At 40.6% G+C, this 23,919-nt stretch overlaps 1 protein-coding gene across 5 annotated transcripts in view; it reads left to right on the forward strand.

The window, feature by feature from the left end:
* The window catches only part of RHEB (Ras homolog, mTORC1 binding), a 60,418-nt gene that overhangs the window by 5,301 nt on the left and 31,198 nt on the right, over positions 1–23,919 (forward strand). For all 5 annotated transcript variants that reach the window (XM_043541598.1, XM_043541600.1, XM_037891133.2 and 2 more), the window contains exon 2: positions 17,327–17,398. In XM_043541598.1, the coding sequence (XP_043397533.1) occupies positions 17,327–17,398 (72 nt within the window). The remainder of the gene's footprint in view (positions 1–17,326; positions 17,399–23,919) is intronic.

Raw genomic sequence — 23,919 nt, forward strand, 5'->3', positions numbered from 1 at the left:
ACGCTCGGGGGGTGGCTTATTCACACCTCTGAGCAACATGAGTTATATGGGCCTAAACTGTAATGTAACCATAGCCTTAGGCTATATCTACACTACGCACCTTCTAGCGACACAACTGTGCTGCTAAAAGGTGTGCAGTGTAGTCGCTCTTTGTCAGAGGGAGCTGTCCTGCTGCAAAAAAAATTCCACTCCTAACAAGCGGTGGTAGCTTTGTCAGCAGAAGAGCTCTCCCACCAACAAAGCGCTGTTGGCACCAGTGCTTTTCGTTGGTAAAACTTTTGTCATTCGGGGGTGTGCGTGTTGTGTTTTTTTCCACGCCCCTTAATGACAAAAGTTTTACCGGCGAAAGTCTCGTGTAGACAAAGCATGTGTAGTCTCTGCATGTGGTCTGTAACCCTATCACAGTATGTTATGAGCCTTTGCTCGCTTTTCTTGATATAGTCATCTGAAAGCCTTCATGCTTGTCAAGGATAAACAAAAAATGCAAGAAATGATGCAGCCATCTCTTGACTGGACTGCGACTTCCCTATAGCATTTATAGTAGGGCAGATCGCAAACACTGTTTTGGGGAATTTAAGCATTTGTGCAGGAAGATGGAGCAAACATCCCCTTATTCTGGCAAAAAGTTACAATATTTCTAATATTACAAATGGAGTCAGGAGTTTGCTTTTAGTCACTTTGAATGATGGCACCTTTCAGTACAGGACTCATAACATCATGATGCGGTATCCATTCAGTATTAAATCAGAGGGAACAGATCCTTCTATTACATACTAGATATCCAGTGTCACTATTGTATCTGGTGGAGAACAAAAACCTGCTGTCATGTTGAAGTACGTCACTACAGAATTAGTGGGGCCTATAACACACCAAAGCCATTGCATTAGAGCCACCTAGGACCCAACATTACATTCTAATGGTCAGGATTTAGGCAGTGTTTAATACTTAATTAGAAACGTTATTAAAATGAAAAAGTCTTAGACTGGGAACTGGATTAAATGGTCTTTACAGTGGGGATGCTCTAGAATACCAAGATAAACAAAATGGCTGCTCCCAGCAGGAGACTGAAATGAGACTTAAATGCCAGTTTTAATTAAAAACTTCTTTTGATTTTACCCTTTAGAAGTCAAACTTACTGCAGCAAACTTTTTAATAGTAGCTGGGACACTAGAGGCAGGATGTACAGCTACAATATCAAGCCACAGCAGGGTTATTTAAGGACACTGTTCTACGATTAACTCTTGATTTGTCTGCTTTATATTTTCTCTGTCAAATCCTTAAATGTTTATACTTGTAGTTTTCTGACTCAGTGCTAGCTCACTCAACCAAGTGATAACATCTTTGTCTGAAAGGAAGGGGTTCCTTGTTTGAACAAGGCATGGATCCTGCTATTGCTATATTTATACAAAAGTTGAAAGTCTATTGTTTAGAATACAGTAACTAACTTGCAAGGGTAGGCTCTGCTGCAATTAAACACTGGATGTCTGGGTGTGCAGTGCTGTCTTATGGAAGTGCCAAACAATTCTTTGGCTTCTATAATGCAGCCACTTAACAATTTACTCTTATACTGATGCCAAATTCAATTATAAAGTAAAACACTAGTCTACTTTAACTTCCGGTAGCTCTCAACAGTGACCTGCAAGAATTTATTTTAAATACTATCTAGCTGTAGGAATATGTGCTGAATAATTAAAACATCAAGGGCTTATCTACATAGTAAGTTAGTGTGGCAAGCCAAGGTGTGAATCTACAGTGCACTAGTTTGCTGTGTAGTAATGTTCAGTGTGGACATTGCTATAGTGCACTAAAAGTTTCATAGTATGCTTTGATGTACTGCTGTTTGAAGTGGTAGTAAGTCAAAGCATACTAAGGCCATGTCTGCTACGGACTTCGGTCCATGCAAATTATGTCAGCATAAAGCTGCCACAGTTAATATATCACTTGTGCGTGTGCATGCTTATACTCACCAGGAGTGCTTGTGTTGATGTGCAGTGCACTACAGGTAGGTATCCCAGTGTGCCACTTACCACCATCTGGCACAATGCCGTTTGGAAAACTTTTTTTGCAATGTGTTGTGGGATAGAAGCAAGTTGCGTGGGGGTGTCTGTGAGGAAGAGGTCAAATTCAATTGTGTTTACTCAGAGTGGTATCTCAGTGAGAAAAATATCCCAATGGTTTTAGTTGCCTGTTGTCCTTCATAATATCTGTAAGGCAAAGAGGGAAAGGTTGCCGCCAGGGTGCAGGGCAGAGGTGGAGTACCTGTCTGACTTGAAACAGCCAGATGCAAGAGACATTAGAGCTCAGCATGGAACTGTATGTCCAAGGGAGGCTTTGAAAGAGCACTTTCACGGTCTGCCACATTAATGTGGTGTGGGGGGCTGTGCTCTACCTTGCTCTGAACTTTTGAGGCTGTTAGGAATTGCATAGTGCTTGGAGTACATTTGATGAATATTCCACTATCTTTTAATGAACCTATGAATTATGCAGTGGTTGATATACATTTATAATAAGGGGTCTACAAAATTTGTGGCCATGAAAATTTGTGGATTCAGCCTTAAAGGGCCTCTGCACAACATCTTTCTCCAGTCCTAGACATGGTGAGTGTGAGTATGGCCTGAGGGTGAGGAGTGGAGAAAATTAGGGAATTTATCAGTTGTATGTGAAACTATAATATTTTGGCCCCTATTTCCATATATATGAGTACAGGGCAGTGGCAATGAGTATTGGTACTATTTTCAACAAGCAGTGGGGATTTTATCTGATATGACTCCTGACTCTAACAAAGGAATGAAGACCGCAGCTATTGCAGTCATCCCAAAGTCCCTCCAGTCCATATGCTACTAAATTGTTTGTTGCAATAATGCCTGCTGAAATCATCGTGGAATGGCATGCAAAAGTGTCCTATCACAAAGAGATATGAGGCAGCCCTCCCTAGAAACCTTTGGGAGAGGATTGCAGAGTACCTCCACAGAATGATTGTCTGTTTCTTGTTGTGGTCCATAATCTCTATGTTCCAGTAAGCGGAACTATACTATCCTGCTGGGCTATAATTCATAAATGAGGATAAACTTCTTGATGATCATATCAATGCAATAGGGTATGTGAAATGAAAGGGTAGGTGAGTTGGTGTACATTCATTAAATGTCCCTGAGGATCTCAAGTGCTGCAAAGCTCAGTCATAAGTCGTGCAGGAGGCTAACATACAACACTAGCTCAGTGACAACTCCTTGGGAACAAGGGAGCAGATAACAAGGCATGATAACACTTAACTTGTTAGTCACTTCTCTGCCCCCTTTTGAATGACCACAATATCAATGACTTCTGAAAAACTGATGTACTGAAACTGCACTATAAAAAAAAGCGTTATAGCTTTTACTAGTTCTGCTTCGTGAGTGAATGTCATAACATCTACTTTATGACTAGAAGCATGTAGTGTAGAACATCCTTGATGATGTAACAGCCCATATCACTCATCTTCCCATTCCATCCTCTCCCCAGCATCCTCATGTGTACATAAAATCTATGTTCTGAACAAATAAAACCCTGCATAAACACATCTTCATGGCAATCACTCAGCTACCTGCTATCCTCCTCTAGGATCTCAATAGAAATAGATCCATTCAAGTGCCATCATCCCTCCCTGCCCAAAGTCTGAAAAAATCCCCAAAATCTTGTTAGTACTTAGAATCACCATTGTTACTTGACCTGCCCATTATAGGATTGGGATCAGTGCTGTCTCCTTACTATATGTGCCCAGACTTCACATGAGTGGTATGGATCCAAGGAAATTCAGAGCCTGGGTGATGACCCCTAATAGACTTGCATAAGAGGCAATAGTTACCTATAGGTGCTTGTTTAAGAGAAGTTGGCACCATGCCTTCCTTTAGTCAGGCACTAGGTTGCAGCAGAAGGCAACCCCAGTCTTTTCCAGCTTGCCTGACAAAACATGAGTAACTCACAGGTGGCAACTCAAAGTTCTTACAACACATCCAGGATCTATGACAAAATTAGCTGACCCATAATGAGAATATGGGTTCTTTCCGTGATTATCACTACATATTCTACTTCTAGTGTGCATTCTTCCTATTGCATCTCTTTGTCAGTAGGTCCCAAAGGGGGTGGAGTGGGGCCAGCTGTCTCTTAGTTCCTCCTTACACCCTAAGCAGTTCCAACTAGCAGCCAAGGGTAATATCTCTTGTGCCTTATAGTGAGACTTAGAGCTCAATTTGTTTAGCTTATGAATCAGTTGGCAGAGTTAGATTGTTAATTTTTAGTTTTGATGAAAATGTCTTTTGGTTTTGTTTTAAGCATTTATTTTTTATCGAGTTCAGTTTCCTCAGTAGGAAAAATCAAGGGGTTTTAGATTTTGTTAATTTTTATATTGCGGAAAACAAAGGTGGGGGGTGTCAGTGACAGCAGTGTTGAGATTCAAAAAGTTAAAACTTTATTTCTGTGACAAGCTTAATTCAAAAGTCTAAATCACAGAATTTTGCCCGTAGTCTTCAGTTCCCACAGCTAAGGAGGCTTGAGCAAAAAAACCAAACCCGGGCCTCTTGTTACAAGTGTTGGAATATATAATTATTTGTTACTAGCAGATAACTCTGGATTTTGAAAGCTCTCCATATTGGAATGTATGTCCTTATTGCAATACAAAACATTGAGCTGCCCAGGGCGGGCTTTAGAGAGGCCCATGCAATGTTTATCTTGACCTTTTCTGAACAGACTGGGTGATCAGTGTCTGTAAGAAGTTACTGGCACTGCAAGTGCACGTAATGCCACACTAGACATGACAGGCAATGATTTGGTTTCACTATTCCAGTACTCAAATCCTGGTACGCTGTCATCACAGGACTCTCCACGCATCATGTGCAAGTCAGAATCATGCTTGAACTTCTGTCTGGCAAGGGGAAAATACACAGTGAGCTGTAGCTCTCAAAAGCTTATGCTCAAATTTGTTAGTCTCTAAAGTGCCACAAGTACTCCTTTTCTTTTTGCGAAAACAGACTAACACAGCTGCTACTCTGAAACCTGTTTTTTTTATAGTCACTTAAATTGCATGACATCTGAGCCTTGACAAATAGATCAAACAGTTTACAGTTGACAAAAAAAGATCCTGAACTATAGTCTGTCAGGTACATTGTGGATATGGTTGCCTTTGGTTTGCTTTGAAAATCTGATGCAAAAGTATGCATTGCATATGGAAGGAATTGCCTTTTGGAGCCCATTGACTTGAGTTCTGCTTTTTTAAGGCATTATCTGCCTCAGCTGCAACTTATAAGTTGCTGTCAAACGTGTCAGTGCAGCGTATCAAGGGTACCTTTGTTTCCATTTGCAAATAAACCTGATGGATACACAAGGAAAACATAACTTGCAATAGTGTTCCTGCTAGTTTTCTTTGTCCGCGACAGTCTAATTTCATTGCCTTCTTTGGGGTGAATGCATCTTTAATGAGTCTGTTAAACTGTCCCAATATGAATGAATGAATTTTGCTGCTTCAAGCTAGAAAAAACAGCGCAATAGCACAATGCGAAGGAGTAGCCACAAACGCAGTGGGCTCATGTTGTTGCTTGTCCAGACTTAAAAAGCACTCGCCTTTCCCTATTGGTATATTAAAATGTACCACAAATTCATTGATGCAGAATGCATCAGTTTTGATTGCATGGTCAATGGCTGCATGAGAAAAGATGCACAATGCATGGAATGTTTCAGAGTAGCAGCCATGTTAGTCTGTATCCGCAAAAAGAAAAGGAGTACTTGTGGCACCTTAGAGACTAACAAATTTATTTGAGCATAAGATTTCATGGGCTACAGCCCACTTCATCGGATGCATAGAATGGAACATATAGTAAGAAGATAGATAGTTAAACACACATACATACAGAGAACATGAAAAAGTGGAGTAAGAGGCTAATTAAGATGAGCTATTATATGCAGCAGGTGTGAATACATTTCTTTCAAGTCCTTTACAAAGCATTGCCTGTGCATCATGTAGTCAGTGTTGACTGACACGTTTTTTTTCCTACGTTTGGCTGTACTCTTGCAGCACATCTTGAACCCAAATCAAAATGCCCCCTGCATTGCACTGAAGAACAATAAAGGATTTCAGCAAATAGTATTTGATTGACACATTTTGTCATTGTTGAATGCTGCAAGGACATTCATTGATGGCTGTCTAGAAAGCTCTGGGGTTTCATCGTTTACTAAACAGAACTTCTCACCATTCAAAAAAGCCCTAATTACAGCTTGGTGGTGAGCAAAAAAAAATTCGGGTGTGTGTGTGCGCAGTCCCCTTCCCCCCCAGCTGCTGATGTTCTGGACAAGTGTGCGCTGCTGGTACATGCTTCTGAAACAGAGCTAATAAAAGTTCAAACCATGGACAGCATTCGTTGGAATCGCCTCAGAGCACAATCATGTACCAGAGTGTGCTGCAAATACACAGCTTTTTTCTTCCTCTTGTTTCATTCTTTCCATACAGGCTTCTGTGGTAGCCTGGCCTACCGTTGCTTGGCTTTATTTTAATTTCCAGTATTTGATGATAGATTTGCCTTTCTAGAGGCTTCTGTTCTACAGACTTTGCAGCACAAACTGTCTTTTTCTCCCTTTCCAGACTTCCACTGTTTTGAATTCGTCAGGTTATTTACTAGGATTTTTCTTTTATGACCCATTACTGCCATAAGCAGACTTGCCCCTCTTACTGTACTAGTGCAGTTGAGTCCCTGCCATATATGTAATTGCATTCATGCTCTCCTTGAACACTGACCCCAAAGCACTGTTGTATTTAATCCTTCAGATCTCACTGTTTGGTGGCCACTGTAACCCTTTTTGCTACATGATCACTTGTTTCCCCTGAGTGATCCTGGCCCAGCTGGATGGCCGTCCTCGCCTGAAGGTGTCCTGATCCTACTGGGACGATGTTGAGAATGAGCCCCTTACTGCAGGACATGCCACTCTGCTACTGAATGGCTCTTGCCCAGGGATAGTGTGGGGGCTATCAGCTGGTGAAGGAGCAGGAGTGAGTTTAGGACAGTGGAGTTGCAGAGGGCTCTCTGCGCTGCTGCATGGCTCATGATAACCAATCCCTGCAGATGCAAGGGGGTGAGGGGGAAGGGGGATGAAGGCTGTGGTCCTGGCAGGGCAGACTAGAGACCCCCAGCCAGGCCTGTGACGAGGAGGAGAATGAGCCCTAGCAGAGGCCATTTATCAGCAGGATGGACTCCAATGTGGTCAAGGGCTCGTCGTCCTATTACTCCATGCAGTCCTGCCAGGGGTCTTTCTGTTGAGCCCCTTCAGGATCATAGCCTCTCCCCTTGCATCATGGTGGTCACTTCAGCCCTCAAAGTAGGTGAGTTACAGGTGCTTAGGGTGGACCCATCGTATGTTGTCTTCCACAAAGATTAGCACTTGACCATATCCAAAGTTTCTTCCCTAGGTTACTTCTGTTTTCCACTTAAATCAAACGATATCCTTACTAGTATTCTTTCCTAAGCCCCATTCCTGCCAAAGGGAAGGGAGACTTCACACTTCTTAGAGCCCTCTCTTTCTGCCTGAATAGGACATCCAAGTCACTCAGCCTCCGTTTATTTGCCATTTTCAGAGAGACTGAAGAGACAAGCTTACATCATCCCAAACGGTATCCAAATTGTTTTCAGATTGTATCAAGCAGTTAGTATCTAGCTCGTCGGTTCCCAAACTGGGGGGCGTGAAGAAATTCCAAGGGGAGCACGAGGCAGTGAAATTTTCATAACGAAAAAAACCATCAATGTAAGTATTTATTTAATAGACCAACAAACAATAAATTATACATATTCTGTATACATAATTCATAAAATTGTCCAATTACAGGCCTATATTATTTAACTATTTGTTTTTTATGATGAATATAAGTAGACAAGAATAAAGGTATAACAAAGTATAATAATAAAAATACAACTATAAATAAAAGTATATAACTGTAATGTTTTCAAATTTCAAAGCACGAAATGCAAATATTTTTTACTTTTTTGCTTTTCGACGTGCAGGAGTGCCGTTTTGGTCGGTGGGGAGGCCAGAGAACGATGTAGAAAGCAATGGAACTTTTTAAAACTTCCTAGCTCGCTCGCGAGAGTGTTTGAGACTTTTCTATCATGGGAGTGGTTACCTCCATCACTCACCACGCAAGACCGGCTCATGATGGTATCGGGGATGCTATTCCTGATGGATACCATTACGACAAACCTGGTGGCTGAACTTTGACTTTGTCCTCACCCACAACTATTTCAGATTTGGAGACAATTTATACCTTCAAGTCAGTGGGACTGCTATGGGTACCCGCATAGCCCCACAGTATGCCAACTTTTTTGGCTGACTTAGAGCACCGCTTCCTCAGCTCTTGTCCCCTTACGCCCATACTCTACTTGTGCTACATTGATGACATCTTCGACATCAGGACCCATGGAAAAGAAGCCCTTGAGGAATTCCACCATGATTTCAACAATTTCCACCCCACCATCAACCTCAGCCTGGACCAGTCCACACAAGAGATCCACTTCCTGGACAGAACGGTGCTAATAAGCGATGGTCACATAAACACCACCCTATACCGGAAACCTACTGACCGCTATACTTACCTACATGCCTCCAGCTTTCATCCAAACCACATCACACGATCCATTATTTACAGCCAGGCTCTAAGATACAACTGCATTTGCTCCAATCCCTCAGACAAAGACAAACACCTACAAGATCTCTATCAAGCGTTCTTAAAACTACAATATCCACCTGAAGTGAAGAAACAGATTGACAGAGCGAGACGGGTACCCAGAAGTCACCTACTACAAGACAGGCCCAACAAAGAAAGTAACAGAACGCCACTAGCCATCACCTTCAGCCCCCAACTAAAACCTCTCCAGCGCATCATCAAGGATCTACAACCTATCCTGAAGGACAGTCCCTCACTCTCACAGACCTTGGGGAACAGGCCTGTCCTTGCTTACAGACAGCCCTCCAACCTGAAGCAAATACTTACCAGCAACTACACGCCATGCAACAAAAACACCAACCCAGGAACCAAACCCTGCAACAAACCCCGGTGCCAGCTCTGTCCACATATTTATTGAAGAGACCCCATCATAGGACCTAACCATATCAGCCACACCATCAAGGGCTCATTCACCTGCACATCTACCAATATGATATATGCCATCATGTGCCAGCAATGCTCCTCTGCCATGTACATTGGCCAAACCGGACAGTCTCTACGCAAAAGAATAAATGGACACACATCTGACATCAGGAATCTTGACATTCAAAAACCAGTCAGAGAACACTTCAATCTCCCTGGTCACTCCAATAACAGACCTAAAAGTGGCAATTCTTCAACAAAAAAAACCTTCTAAAACAGACTCAAACGTGAAACTGCAGAACTGGAATTAATTTGCAAACTGGACACCATCGGATTAGGCCTGAATAAAGACTGGGAGTGGTTGGGTCATTACAAAACCTGAACCCAATTTCCCCCTACTTGTTACTCTCTCCTTCTTGTCAACTGTCTGAAATGGGCCATTCTCATTATCACTTCAGAAGTTATTTTTGTTCCCTTGGTATCCTGCTGTCAATTGAACTGTCTTGTTAGACTGACCTCACACTTGGTAAGGCAACTCACATCTTTTCATGTATTTATACCTGCTCCTGAATTTTCCAATCCGTGCATCTGATGAAGGGGGTTCTAGCCCATGAAAGTGTCTGCCTAAATAAATTTGTTAGACTCTAAAGCAGGGGTTCTCAAAGTGGGGGTCAGGACCCCTCAGTGGATCACAAGGTTATTACATGGGGGATCACCCCAAACCCCGCTTTGCCTCCAGCATTTATAATGGTGTTAAATATATTAAAAAGTGTTTTTAATTTTTAAGGGGGGGGTCGCACTCAGAGGCTTGCTGTGTGAAAGGGGTCACCAGTAAAAAAGATTGAGAGCCACTGCTCTAAGGTGCCACAAGTACTCCTCTTTGTTTTTGCTGATACACACTAACACGACTACCACTCTGAAACCTGTCAGATTAACTTGCATCTGTTATTCACAAATCAGGAAAATTATTTTTATAGTTTTTTTATTATGGATATGATTAAGAAAAGGAAGTACGTTGAAGACTACATTAAGTATGGTTTCACCATCATGGGGGGAAAAAATGGGATCGATTATCCTCAATGCTTAGTGTGCCACGCAGTTCTCAAGAATGATGCCTGAGACCTACTCGTCTTGAGCGACACTTGATAAAGAACTACAGTGCTTCGAAAGACAAACCAAAAGAGTTTTTTGCTGCTGAACTTCAAAATTAAAACACATGATGCTGGATGCTACTGGAGGCTTTTCATCAAGCGTCGGCCAAAGTGGTAGAAGCATCTTGTGAACTGTCATTGCTCATCGCTAAAGCCAAGAAAGCGCACATAATAGGAAAAACTCTTGTGAAGCCTTGCTTGTTGAAAGCAGATGGTATTGTGCTTGGTGCTGAAAGCAAGGGAAAAAATGGGAAATTTCACTTTCTGAGATTTCTGTGAAACGTCTCATTGATGACATGGCGAAAGATTTAAAACTTTAAGTCATGGAGGCAGTGAAAGCGTCTCCTTTTTTCACAATTCAGTGCGACGATACCACTGATGTAGCACAATGCTGTCAGTTGCTCGTCTACGTTTGATTCATTAATGATGGAATTGTGAAAACTGCTTTTTTCGAAGGAATTGATCACCACATCAAAGGCTTCTGCTATGAAAACGGTTTGACTTTTTTTTGAAGAAAATGGACTTTCATGGGAAAAACTGGTTGGTGTATGCACCAGACAGTGCTTCAGCGATGCTTGGCTCTGGCTCTGGATTTGTGACATTAGTGAAAGGAAGAAAAATCCAGCCGTAACCACGACTCACTGCTTCATACACGGACAAGTTTTGGCTGCTAAAATCCTTCCGGATGACCTACGTGACTCGTTGAATTTGGCCATCAAAGTTGTCAATTTTGTGAAGAACAGCACTTTAAATACAAAACTTTTTGCAGCTCTTTGCTCGGATTTGGGAGTGGATCAAAATTCTTTTGTTTCACAAGGAGCTACTATGGCTTTCCAAAGGGAACATGCTTTCAAGATTATTCGAACCGAAAGACGAAGTGGAAATTTTCCTCAAGCAACAGGAAAAAAAGTTATATCATGCGTTTATGGACCAAACGTTTCAACTTTCACTGGCATATCTTGTGGACATTCTTTGAATCTTGGAACAATCTCAATTTGAAGCTTCAAGGAAACAACTCTGCAAACATTCCAGCACACCACGATGCCATCAAAGTGTTTTACAGCAAAATCAAGCTTTGGAAACGTCTAACGCAAGCTCAGACGCCTAACTCTTCGTCTTTTCCAACATTTTCACCACTTGCTGAAAATGAAGGTTTCCAAGAACTTTGTAAAGAGGATGCGAAGAACAAAATTGTTTCATCTGGACTGCCTTGCTGACAAATTCATCGGCTATTTTCCAGACAGCTTTTCTACCAACCCTGTTCATAAACTAACATGTAATCCGTTCTGGCAACGAATCGACATCAACGTTGAAGTATTGCAAGAACAAGCACTTGAAATGAAATAAGATTCAAGTGCAAAAGATATTTTCGGAAACTTAAGCCTGGAGGAATTTTGGATAAAATATTTCCCAATTTACCCAAAAGTTGGAGAAGCGCTACGTATTCTTCCGTTTTCGTCGACGTACCTCTGTGAGAAACTTTTCAAGTTTAGTCATAATAAAAACGAAACAAAGGAATCGACTTGGATGTCAAACTATTTGTTGCACACTTTTTCATCTTTCAAACCTAGGATTTCCCAACTCGCGAAGAAAATGCAGCATCATCCTTCATATTAAATTCGTTTTGTTTGCTATTTAGTCTAAATTACATTTTTATTTTTTCTTGACGCACAAATTTATTTGTGCTTATTTTAAATTTATGAATTGAATTTGTTAAAAGGGGGGATGGATGATGGTAAAGAAGAGGTGGGGGGCATGAGGGTTTTTCGAAAATTAAAAAGGGTGCGTGATGCCAAAAAGTTTGGGAACCAATGTTCTAGCTAGATTAGAATCTCTACTAGCGTACAGGCCGATTCTGTGGCTTCTTTCAGAAGTGTTCCCATCTCTGAAATATTTAGAGTAACTATCTGGGGACTGATATTTATGGTTGCAAAATAGTTCCCTTGTAGAAGCACTGAAGTCAGGTGGGCACTTTGGCAGAGCTTTCTTGCAATTATTATATAGATAAGCTTTGAGCACCCCCCTCCATTTCAGTTCATTGCTTTCAAGTCACCAAGAGTGGAACACATGGACAATCACTTGAAGAAAAAGGTTACCTTACAGTAACTGTGGTTCTTCAAGATATGTTTATATATTTCATGACACCACCCTTTTTCCAGAATTCAGGTGTTAAACTCCATTTTAGCAGGAAAGAAGGGTAGGTTGTGGAATACATATGGACAACACATCTTGAAGAACCAAGTCATATGGTATTCATTTTATTTGGTTGCTTATGGCACTAACCACCAGCTAAAGAGATGACCTGTGGCTGTGTACCAAAGTAGCTGAAGACTTACACAGGACACTTAAAAGCTGCTAACTGGCTAGTGACACCAGAAATCTCTCCAGTCCGTCAGAGTATCCTACTATCAGCAGAACATATCTTTGCTGGATCTACCAATCAAGCGTTCCCACCAGGATAGAAGAGCTAAGGGTTAGCTCAGACAATTTCAGGATTTGATGGACAGATCACAACAGTCTTGATGAAGATCCTCTGCAGTACATAAAAAAGACTCAATGTACTAACCTGTTTAATACAGTCAAACACCTGAAACAAGCCTATGATTCCAGGAAGACCCCAGGCTAACCCTGAAGAGCCATTATCTGCATGGACTATTAGTCTTCTCTACAAGCACTGAGACTTCTGAAAATAGTGTGTCAAAAGTTAATGATCTAGGAGCCTAACTTTTAAAAAAAAAAAAAAAAAAAAAAAAAAAAAAAATCTTCAGAAGTCTGCTTTGACTATATAGTGCTCCATACTTACATACACTCATAATATTCCAGAGGGAAATTCTATCCAATCTTACATTTGGCCGTTATTCCTGTGTAACGTTCTCTAGAGCACCGAGCAAGAATAATTATCAAATGGGTTCTCATCACACATTTTAGTTTTTTGCATTTGCAAGGTTTTGGGAGTAGTAGTGTGGAACACAGCTATTGAGTTTTTTGGTTCTTCATATCTGTTTTCTCTTTGGTACTCTTTCTGAGGGAGGAGAGGGAAATAATTCAAGTAGATTTTTGTAATACAGGTGAACATTAAATTTTAGCATTGTCTTCTATTCTTAGAAATCTTAACTGTCCTTTTTAAATGTGCATCCACCTAGTTATTTTATACGCTCAGTATTTCTTGGCCAAGATGGTCATACTGACAGTGCTGTTATAGGCAAAATTTTCAGTTGCATTAAAATATTGCTTGCTGTATATAATATCGTTTCATGTTAAATGTGTGAGCTGAAGATCTGTTTTATTCTTAGGTTGGTTGTTGTAGGACATAATGCTTGATTTAGCCTGAACTCTTTTCTTTAGAAGTTCCCATATGACTTCTTGGATGATACAGTGGCTTATTTTTATAGCTTGAGTAAACTGGTGTGACTTCCTGGAAGTAGTGAGGAGACGGCTACAGCTGAGCTGCATACAGGCTTATTTTGCCTCACAAACAGCAAGCTTATGATGCATACAGGCTATTCCTTAACTGGAAGGCCCTGAAGTGACACACCTCTTGTAGCATCTCTTCTTTTGGCTCAAATGTAGTCTCTTTGAGAAATTAGGTCTTGACAGCACTAGATCTAATAGCTTGATATGGCATTAAGACAACAAGTGCTCTGTTCCTGCCTCTTAGCTTAGCTAAGATCTTGCCTTCTGGTTGTTAATGGGACCTGAGACCCCTTTTCAGAATACCCCATTCTACTGAAACAATTTTCATAGCACTCAGTGGTTTGAGCATTGGCCTGCTAAACCCAGGGTTGTGAGTTCAATCCTTGAGGGGGCTATTTAGGGATTGGGGGCAAAAATTGGGGATTGGTCCTGCTTTGAGCAGGGGGTTGGACTAGAAGACCTCCTGAGGTCCCTTCCAACCCTGATATTCTATGAAACTAGTCACGTTAATACTGGGGAAACTGCATCAAGAGCCTCGTAGCCCACTTCTTTGAGTCTGGTGAAGAATGAATTCAGACTGATCACTTCTGGATTTTGTTCTCTAGTCTGTAGGAAGACTTGGGAAAACATGCATATAAGCTGATGTTTAGACAGCAAAGTATAATTATGGCATAGTCTTAAAACTGTTCTTTAGTCTCGGTCACAAACAACTTTTTTCCTGTAAACTCTTTTTTAAAAATGAACCTTATAAGCCTGTTAATCTTTGTAGTGTCTATCAATTAAAGTTCTTGAATCTTGCTCTCACCATTGTGTAGAAATGTACCCAGTGCCAAGGGATTACTCAGTATTATCCAATAGATTAGTTTCCTAAAGATTTATTTTGTCGACTATTCACTGTTTGGAAGTGTCTTTCCCCAATACGCTAACATAGGTTACAAAGGAGCAAAAAAAAGCTATTGTCCAGGTCCAAAGATATCTAACATTTAGCAACCTTTGTGGGATTATGTTGCAGTGTGTTGGTAAACATATGATGAAATAGGATCTGGCAAATTCCTTTATGTAGGGGAGTCACTGCAATGGAAATGGTGCTGTAAGTTCAACGGTGCTTCCAAATGCTTGCTTCACAATAGTAAAATGATGGCAATCTCTCTGCTTAAAAGTACTGTCTAAATCACACAGATTGCATGATGGTGAAACAAAACATCATGTAGAGTCTGTAACCAGATGACCAAGCTTCCCAGGAAATGCTACATCTTGTAGCACGCTGCACTGCTCGAACACCTGGTTCTGGTAGGGTTGAGGTGATAAACTTGTGCCTGGGGATGGGAGAACATATGCTGTGCCTTTCTGAAACAGCCTTTATCAAATCAGGCAGCATCCAGTAATCTCTGAAAAGAAGTGTGTTGTGGTGCATGGAGACTAATACTGGGGAAAATATTGCTCAGAATACTGAGAGCTTGAGAATCCTGGTTAATATGAGCAGTTAGCAAAATCCCTCCTGAGGGCAGACAAGTTCCCTTAGCCTCTAGTTAAGATGTAACTGGACAAAACAAGTCCAATCTTCAGTAGTTGCCCAAGTTTCATCTTAAATTATTGCCATGTGAATCACTTTATTTTAATTTACTCTGACAAAATTCAGCTTTTGAAGTCACCTGTCTAATGGTGGATTTGCAAGGCTTTGATTTGCAAAGACCTAAGATCAAGATGCCCCTCCCATATAAGAGTTGATGACTGTTCTAATACTTAAACTGTGTAAGAATCAGTATTTCCTTCATAGCTTTAGGTAGGATTAGCTGTTGAATGGGAAATAGACCCTTGAACTTTGTCTTGGCCCGTGAAAAGACTTTTTAGCTTTCATTTTTAAGTACACTTGATAAATATATATACTGTTAAGTTGAAATAAAAAAATTTAAAAAAAAAACAACCCTAATTGGTGCAGTTTTCTCTCAGCTCTTTAGTGTGATACTAGAACTCCTCTAACACTTGAGGGAAGTAGGTGCAGCACAGAACGTGAACCGGGCCCTCTCATAGTTGTTCTATGCCATTCGCTGCCAATTATGAATGCTGCCCTCCAACTTTTGAGGAAGTCTTACAGGGAACAAGGAGTGATTGGAACAGATTGTCAAATGGTTCTCCCATTTCTGTAGTGCAGAAGCTCTCTGGATGTTGCTTGTCAATGTCATATGGCTTACTGTAGCGGCCAACAGTGATTCACCCCTGCCAGAGGCCTAGTCTGGCTCATTTGTCTTCCTATAATGTGGACTTTTTTGCAGTGCATCCTGGACCCTAGTTATCTTTGTGAAATTGGTTGGCCAGTTTCTCCTTTCCAGCTCTTTGAAGTAGGACATACTGGGGTGCACTGCCCCTCATTGTGCTCTGAATGCTTGTCTTCTCGAGGTGGAAGCACACAAATATGGTTGTGATGACAGAAAAGTTGCTGGGTAGACACAAATTGAATTATTTGCTACTGAGCTTTACAGCTTAACCATGACTTTTAAAACCAGCTAAATGTGAGTAGGATCTTAAATGTATTCTTCTTAGTCTTTGTCATACTATTGAGATGAATAGGGCAGGTCATACTTCTCACTGATTTCAAACTGTTTTCAGAATTTGGTAGACATTCTTGTATCAGTTTAACAGTGTAATTTTGCAGAACCATAAGGGCTGGACATATAACTGTTTTTAAATTACAGGCCCCTGGATTAATCATGAAATGTGTGGAGACCAGTTGTTCTTAATCGAGGTTAATGAGGGATGTGAAATTCTCAGTTTCTCACTGTTATGACTTGAAAGACAAATCTGGATCCTAATGTAGTCATAACTTTTTTTCTGATGAGGGCAGAGGGTTAAATGCCTCTTAGAGTGAAACAATTAAGAGGGTTTTAACTATAGTATAGTGGTTTTATTCTTTAAACTACTACAGATTGGATGAATGCATTTTAATAAAAATGCAATAAACTGATTTGGCACAGCCATTCTCTAGTGTTCCAAACTGGTAAATGTAACTCTTCACCATGCCCAATACTGTATAGGTGATAGAATGCTGCATAGGTGAGGTGACTGACTTTGCCCTTAAACTTTTGTGTGGAACACAGTCTTTAATCCTGATACTGAAATGATTTTCATTATTGCCATTATTTAGCATCTTGCTCTCTTCCCTTTTTTCTTAATGTAAAGTTCCTGTTTTTCTCTTTCATAGCTCTTGTCCTTATAATTAAGTATGAAAATGCCACGTTGTCTTGTGGGTACTTGCATCTTAGTACATGTTAATCAACACCACTTGGAACAGAAATTGGTTTCCTATACTACAAACTGGAGTGGGTGCTCTGACTGTGCTAGGAAACAGAACCCTTGCTGAAAACCGCTTGTCAGACCTGTCTGTGCTAGTTCTTACATCATTTTTGGTACTGATTGAGAACCTGGCTATTGAACTGGTGCTTTCAGTAACAAGGTTCAGTAGCCAATTGTAGCCAGGGTTTAAGCCACCACAGGTTTGTATGCTTATTTCGTAAAACACATTAAACTTTGATTATTGTAATATCACTTTGTACCTGGTAGCAGAATCTCGCTCTAAATGGCTTAATTAACTCATTGGAATATGTTTCTGTACAGTGGGATTTAAATTTGGATTTAAATGAATATTTTTTTGCTTCCTTTGTAGGGAAATCTTCATTGACTATTCAGTTTGTGGAAGGCCAGTTTGTTGATTCGTATGATCCAACCATAGAAAACAGTAAGTATCTTTAGGTAATTGAAGCTGCTTTCCAAGTGCTTTCCTGTACATTAAACTTGTCCTTTTTGCATAATCCCAAAAAAGGCGCTTCATATGGAATAATCGTCAATATGAGGATTTTCATTTTAACACTGAACCTTAAAGTGCACTGAACAGAGGAACAGTGTTTGATAGAAAGCTGCTTTGCATATATTACAACTTGTAATATGCAAAAGGAACAAGATAGTATCTCTGGTTTGACTTCAAACACGCGATGCAAGAAAACAATACTAAAATCTGATTTAAAATATATCCTGGTGGTTGTCTTCTGATAGGAACATTGTACTCATTAATCATGTTACTCTCTCATGAATTGTAACTTCATTGGTACGTCTTGATAAATATATCTGTGTAAAAGTCCCCAAAATTCATCCAGTGTGCTTTTAATTATGCTGTTTGTTCTCTGCACTTCTATTTGGATAATAGAAAATTTTAGTTTAAACACTAATTTCTAGTCATTCGCTTTCAGATTTCCATGCACTAGCATAATACTGCAAGGGAAGTGGGGTCTTTTTCCAAAGATACATTTGTGCAAGTTTCTCATTCTAGCATGTTAGCGTCTTAGTACAGGACTGACTTTTTTTAATCCTTAGAAGCAGCAGTAGCAGGGTCCTTACTGTCCATTGAATTCTACCCCAGTGATAATAAATGCTACCCTCTTACAGTATCTGTGCTTCACTTACTCTGTTCCAGCTCTCTGCAGAGATCCAGGGATGTCATATCTGATATTTTTTCTCATAAATCTTTCCTTCCAGTCAGATCTGCTTAAATCATTGAGGGTTTCTCTGCACTTGAAAACTTAACAAAATAGTTACTCCAACAGAAGGCAAGTCCTAAATTTCTAGAGACTTGCCTCTGCTAACTGGCACTCTGTCAATAACTTATTTTGGAAAAACTCCCACCACATGATTAAGATGGCCAATGAAAATGAAAACAAAATCTCACAGAATAAGCTTTATTTTAATTAAAAGCATAAGAATGGCCAAACTGGGTAAGACTGATGGTCCACCTTGACCAGTATCCTGACTTCCGACAGGGCCGGTGCCAGATGCTTCAGAGGAACTGAATAGAACAGGGCAATTACTGACTGATCCACCCTTTGTCATGCAGTCAGAGACTTAGGAACACCCAGGGCCTAGGATTGCGTCCCTGTCCATTTTGGCTAATAGCAGTTGGTTGACCTATCCTCCCTGAGAATTGACTTGTGTTATCATAGCACCTGGTAGCAATGCTATCAAGCATACTGTGTTGGCACTCCTTCTAGGCATTGGAGTTGGCTTTTCTACAAAACATATGTAGTCAGTGTGTACTTTGTAGAGAAGAACACTATTGTAGACTGAATTCACAAATGCCCTCTGGATTGGGAAGCAGGCTGGATCTTCCCCAGGTGAGGCATGCAAGAGTCTTCACCATTAAATGGATCAGGAAGCGACTTGTCCTCTGCCAATGCCATCTAGAAAAGGCGGTAATAGCAAGGGACGTTTTCGCCATTTCACTTTGGAGAAGGAGGCACCTTTATGCCTTTCCACTAGTCCCTCTGGTAGCTAAATTAATAGCAAAGCTGAAAGGTTTGAACTGAATAACTGTACCTATCTGGGCCAGTGTAGCACAGTCAACGCTGCAGATAGCCAAAGCCAATCCGATCAGGCTTGAGTCACTCAGGTTAGTATCAGATTGTCTCTGAACCTTGCATCTCCTTCCAGCCAGCTCACTAGTTTTATTTTTAACAGATCTATATGTGTAGTGTTTCCAAAACGTGGCTCATGTGATCCGGCACCTTGGGGTGGGGGGTGCGGTAAGAGGAGAGGGAACTGCCAGAAAGGCATACAATTCGAAGAGGGGAAAAGAACTGCAGGATAATGTAAACAGGTGTGCATGAACCCCCTTTACTTGCTCCACACACACTGCTTGACTAGTTAGTCTTCAGGTTAATCTCAAAGAACTTAACTCCCCATAGCTATGTCGGGATGCTGTAGGGTGTAACTAGTCAAAGGTAGACCCATCTCTGCAGTTTGTCATCAGGTTCATGTGGGGCTTGACACTCCTAAACCTTCTCCCAGTAAAAGAGAAGGTTGTCAGATATTGTGGCCCTGACAAGGCTGCTTGAAAGCTTTTCAACTGTTTTGTTCATGTGAGCTCAAGTCTTACATGGAGGGCCTCTAGCCTGGTGGCAGTGAGAGAGGCTTGTGGATCAAGTGAGTTTCAGACCTTCATGACCCACCTTCATACTAAGCTTCCACTGGATATGGTTCTAGGGAGTCAGTCATTTGATGTTTCCTTAGACTTAAGGAGTCTGTGGAAACTGCCAACATACTTTCCTCGTTCTCAGAGAAAAGATTTAGTGAGTGAGGCTATGTGCTAGGTATTAAAGGGTCTTCAAGGTTCTTTTTGGAGCACATTAAATCCCTTAAAGTCCAGCCAGCTGTTTTATTTGACACCAATTTGATGGACAATGCTGTTATCAAGAGGACTGTTTGAGACTCACTATGCTATGACATGGTTGACCTCAAACTGGGAGGCCATGTCAAGGCCCGCTAATTGGTGTTCACTTTGCAGAATTCAGCAGTAACAGTAAAGATGCCTTTTTAGAGAAGTTCTTGCCTTGTAAATATTTTCTCCTGAGAAACCGTTTTCAGGAATTTCTCTTCTGTCCCCCTCCTTTCTGCAGTGTGAAGGTAGCTTTTTTGGGGGGGTTTCTCTTTAAAGTATGTATCCTATGTGTCAGTCTCTAATAGGTCATGTGTGAGATGCAAAGCTCTCAAAGTACGGTATGTTGAGAAGGTGGTGGTCTTACTCTGGTAGTATTCAGTGGACTGCTGCTATTGCCCTGAACGCCCAAACCTTTAAGAGAAGTAAATCTGTCTTGTCCTCTGGAGATAAGGATGTAGATTGAGTCATAGAAAAGCTTCAGTTAAGAGACTTTCCTTTTATTAGTGCTCTAGTTAAAAAAAAAAAAAAAAAAAAAAAAAAAAAGTGACAAATCTAAAATCAGTTTTTTTTGTGACCAGACAAGTGTCTCAAATCTCTGCCCTCTTGTATACAGTTACTGATTAAACTTCTTAAAAGGCAGTGTATTTGCATTACTATCTAAATTGTTTGAAAATGGAAATTCTTTAATATGCATTTCTGATCACTAAATCTTATTTTGAAGATCTCTCATTGCATGCTTCTGTTTATGCGAGAAGCACAAGACAGCGGGAAACATGAAAGCAATTCTGTTTTTCTGTTCCTTCAGAACCTATGATGTAGTCTCAGGTCTGCAGTGAATAATAGTGGCAAAGTGGTGGGTGAATTCAAATGCTGTGCCTGGGGGAGGGTTTGCGTTTCTCCAGAATGTTTAGTAACAAACTGTAAAACGTTTGACCTGAATCTAGTGCCAGAATCTCTACTGTAATGTCACAGAAGTAAATGAAACGTAAGCTAAAGAAACAGTATAGCTTTTATTGCCCTCTAGATATCTTTGTTTGCAGTAACTTCTTACCCTGTTACCAGTTTCTTCACATTAAACAAGGTATTCTTGTACTACACATTCCTGTATCAGAACTTTGGCATGATTCACCTTTGCCAAATGCCATATACAAAACAGTTCAACTTCTGAAGCTTTTTTACGTTAAATTCAATTTTAGTGCTCTCATGAGTCTAGCCTTTAAAATTTCTCCCAAACTTTGCTTTTAATTCAAATGCAGAATTATTTAGGCACAGAGCTGTAGTTTAGTTTTGAAAATGCACATACTCATTAGTGAGAGCTCTTAATAAAGCTGCGTAACAAATTATAAAGTCAGGCTGTTCTTAGGGCACAAGACATAATTCATCCCATCAGTCTGCCTTTTTAAAATGTGGAACTCATTATTGGCTCTAGAAGTGGGTGTGAAATCTCCATTGTCGCAGGGAAGTGAGGAAATTTTTATCAAATTCTCTCCCATTGACATAGTAAGCGTAGATCTTGAGTTCTTCCCTTTTTATTGACAAGCAGGTAGGGACAAAATCAGAAAGGCTAAAGCATGAAATGAGTTACACCTAGCAAGAGACATAAAAAGGCAATAAGAGGTTCTTTAAATACGCTAGGAGCAAGAGAAAGATGAAGGAAAGTGTAGTTCCTTTGTGTAGGTGTCTGTAGTGGGGAAAGAGAGCTAATAACTGATGACATCAAGAAGGCAGAGATGTTAATGCCTGTTTTGCTTCAATCTTCACTAAAAAGGTTAATAGTAACCAGATACCCAACGCAATTAATATTAACATGGGGGATGGAACTCAAGTCCAAATAGGGAAATAACCAGTTAAAGAAAATATGATGCATTAGATGTATTCGGGTTAGCAGGGTTTGAGGAAATTTCATCCTCAGGTACTTAAGAAGCTAGCTGAAGCAATCGTGGAACCTTTAGCAGTTATCTTTGAGAACTCATGGAGGACAGGTGAGGTCCCAAAAGAATGGAGAAGGGCAAACGTAACACCTGTCTTTAAAAGGGGAACAAAGAGGACCTGGGCCAATCAGCTTAATGTCAATACCTGGAAAGATACTAGAACAAATTATTCAACAGTCAATTTGTATGCACCTTGAGGATAGGGTTATAAGAAATAGCCAGCATGGCTTTATCAAGAACCAATTGTGCCAAATCAACCTAATTTTTTGACAAGGTTACTGACCCGGTGGATGGGGGGGTGAGCAGTAGATGTGTTGTATCTTTATTTTTTAGTAAGGCTTTTGACAGTCCCATGGGACAATCATGCAACTGGGGAAATGTGGTCTAGATGAAATTACTTTAAGATGGATGCATAACTGCTTGAAAGACCATAGCCACAGTAGTTATCAATGGCTTGTTTTCCAACAGGGAGGTTATACCTAGTCCTGGGTCTGGTTCAGTGCTAGTTGGTATTTCAGTTAATAACTTGGATAACGGAGTGGCGAGTATGCATATATGATTTTGCAGATGACACCAAGTGGGGGTAGGTTGCACTTCAGAGGATAGGGAAAACAGAGGAAAACAACCTTGACAAATTAAAGAATTGGTCTGAAATAATAAAATGAAATTCAGTAAAGACAAGTGCCAAGTACTACAATTAAGAAAAAATTAAAAGCACAGTTACAAAATGTGGGGAATAATTGGGTAGAAATAGTAGTACTGTGGAAAAAGATCTGGAGGTTACAGTGGATCACAAATTGAATGAGTCGTCAATGTGATGCAGTTGTGTGAAAGGCTGATATCATTCTGGGATGTATTAACAGGAATGTTGTAAATAAGGCACGGGAAGTGGGGTACTTGTCTGGCTTTACTTGGCACTAGTGAGGCTTCAGCTGGAGTACTGTCCAGTTCTGGGCACCACACTTTAAGAAAGATGTAGATTAAATTGAAGAGAGTCCAGAGGAGAGCAACAAAAAATGATAAAAGGTTTAGAAAAACTGACCTATGAAAAAAGGTTAAATAAAACTGGGCATGTTCTGTCCTCAGAAAATAGGACTGAGAGGGGAACCTGATACAGCCTTCAAATATTTTAGGGACTGTTATAAAGAGGACAGTGATTAATTGTTCTCTATGTCCACTGAAGGTAGGACAAGAAGTAATAGGCTTAATCTGCAGCAAGGAAGTTGTAGATTGGATATTAGGAAAAACTTTGTAACTGTAAGAATAGCTGAACTCTGGAATAGTCTTCCAAAGGAGCTTGTGGAATTCCCACTATTGGGGGCTTTTAGAAACAAGTTGGACAAACACCTGTGAGGTATAGTGGAGGTTTACTTGGTCCTGCCTCAGCACAGGTGGCTGTACTTGATGACCTGTTGAGGTTCCCTCCAGCCTGTCACTGCTGTGATAAAGTACCTCTCAGTGTAAGAATTGAAATGGATTTGGGAGGTGTGCAGTGATGCAATTAATGTGCCTTGAATTTTTTTGCATGTTTAAACTGTCAAGGCAAGTAGATAACTCTAAACAGCTGAGCCTGATTGTATTGATAAAAAACAAAGAGCAAGGCTGTTGTTCTGGTAAATTTCTCTGCTCCTTCTGTGTTTTAATAAGACTAATGTTGGAGCAGCAGTGCTTGAGGAGAAAGTGAAAATGATGAGGTTACCCTTTTCTTCCTTCTCCCAAGCAGCAGTGTTGCTTTAGATTAGTGTTGCTCCTGCTGGGCCCTGAGGAAGAAAGAGTGACGAGGATTTCAACTGTTTAGAAGGTAGAGACTACTGCATGCAAATTGCTTGTGCAGAAGGAGCAAAGTGCACACAATTCTGTGTGAAGGTGTCACAAGGGGGAGAGGAACCATAGGCTTTCCAAAATAGGAGTAAGTAGGGTACAAGTAGACAGACTTGGTTTACCAAAAGCACTTCAGTTAAGAACTAAATTTGTTTTCTGTTTGCCATGCATACTGGACTGAATGAGGTGGAGACAGCACACTGCACCTATGGGCAGAAGATGTGGTTCATGTTGGTCACCAGGGTCGTCTCAAGCCATCTAAAAGAGCAGCAACAAATGGCTCAGAGGGTGCCTGTCTTA

The sequence above is a fragment of the Chelonia mydas genome, chromosome 2, assembly GCF_015237465.2.
Source record: "Chelonia mydas isolate rCheMyd1 chromosome 2, rCheMyd1.pri.v2, whole genome shotgun sequence".
In the NCBI taxonomy this organism is placed as follows: domain Eukaryota; kingdom Metazoa; phylum Chordata; order Testudines; family Cheloniidae; genus Chelonia; species Chelonia mydas.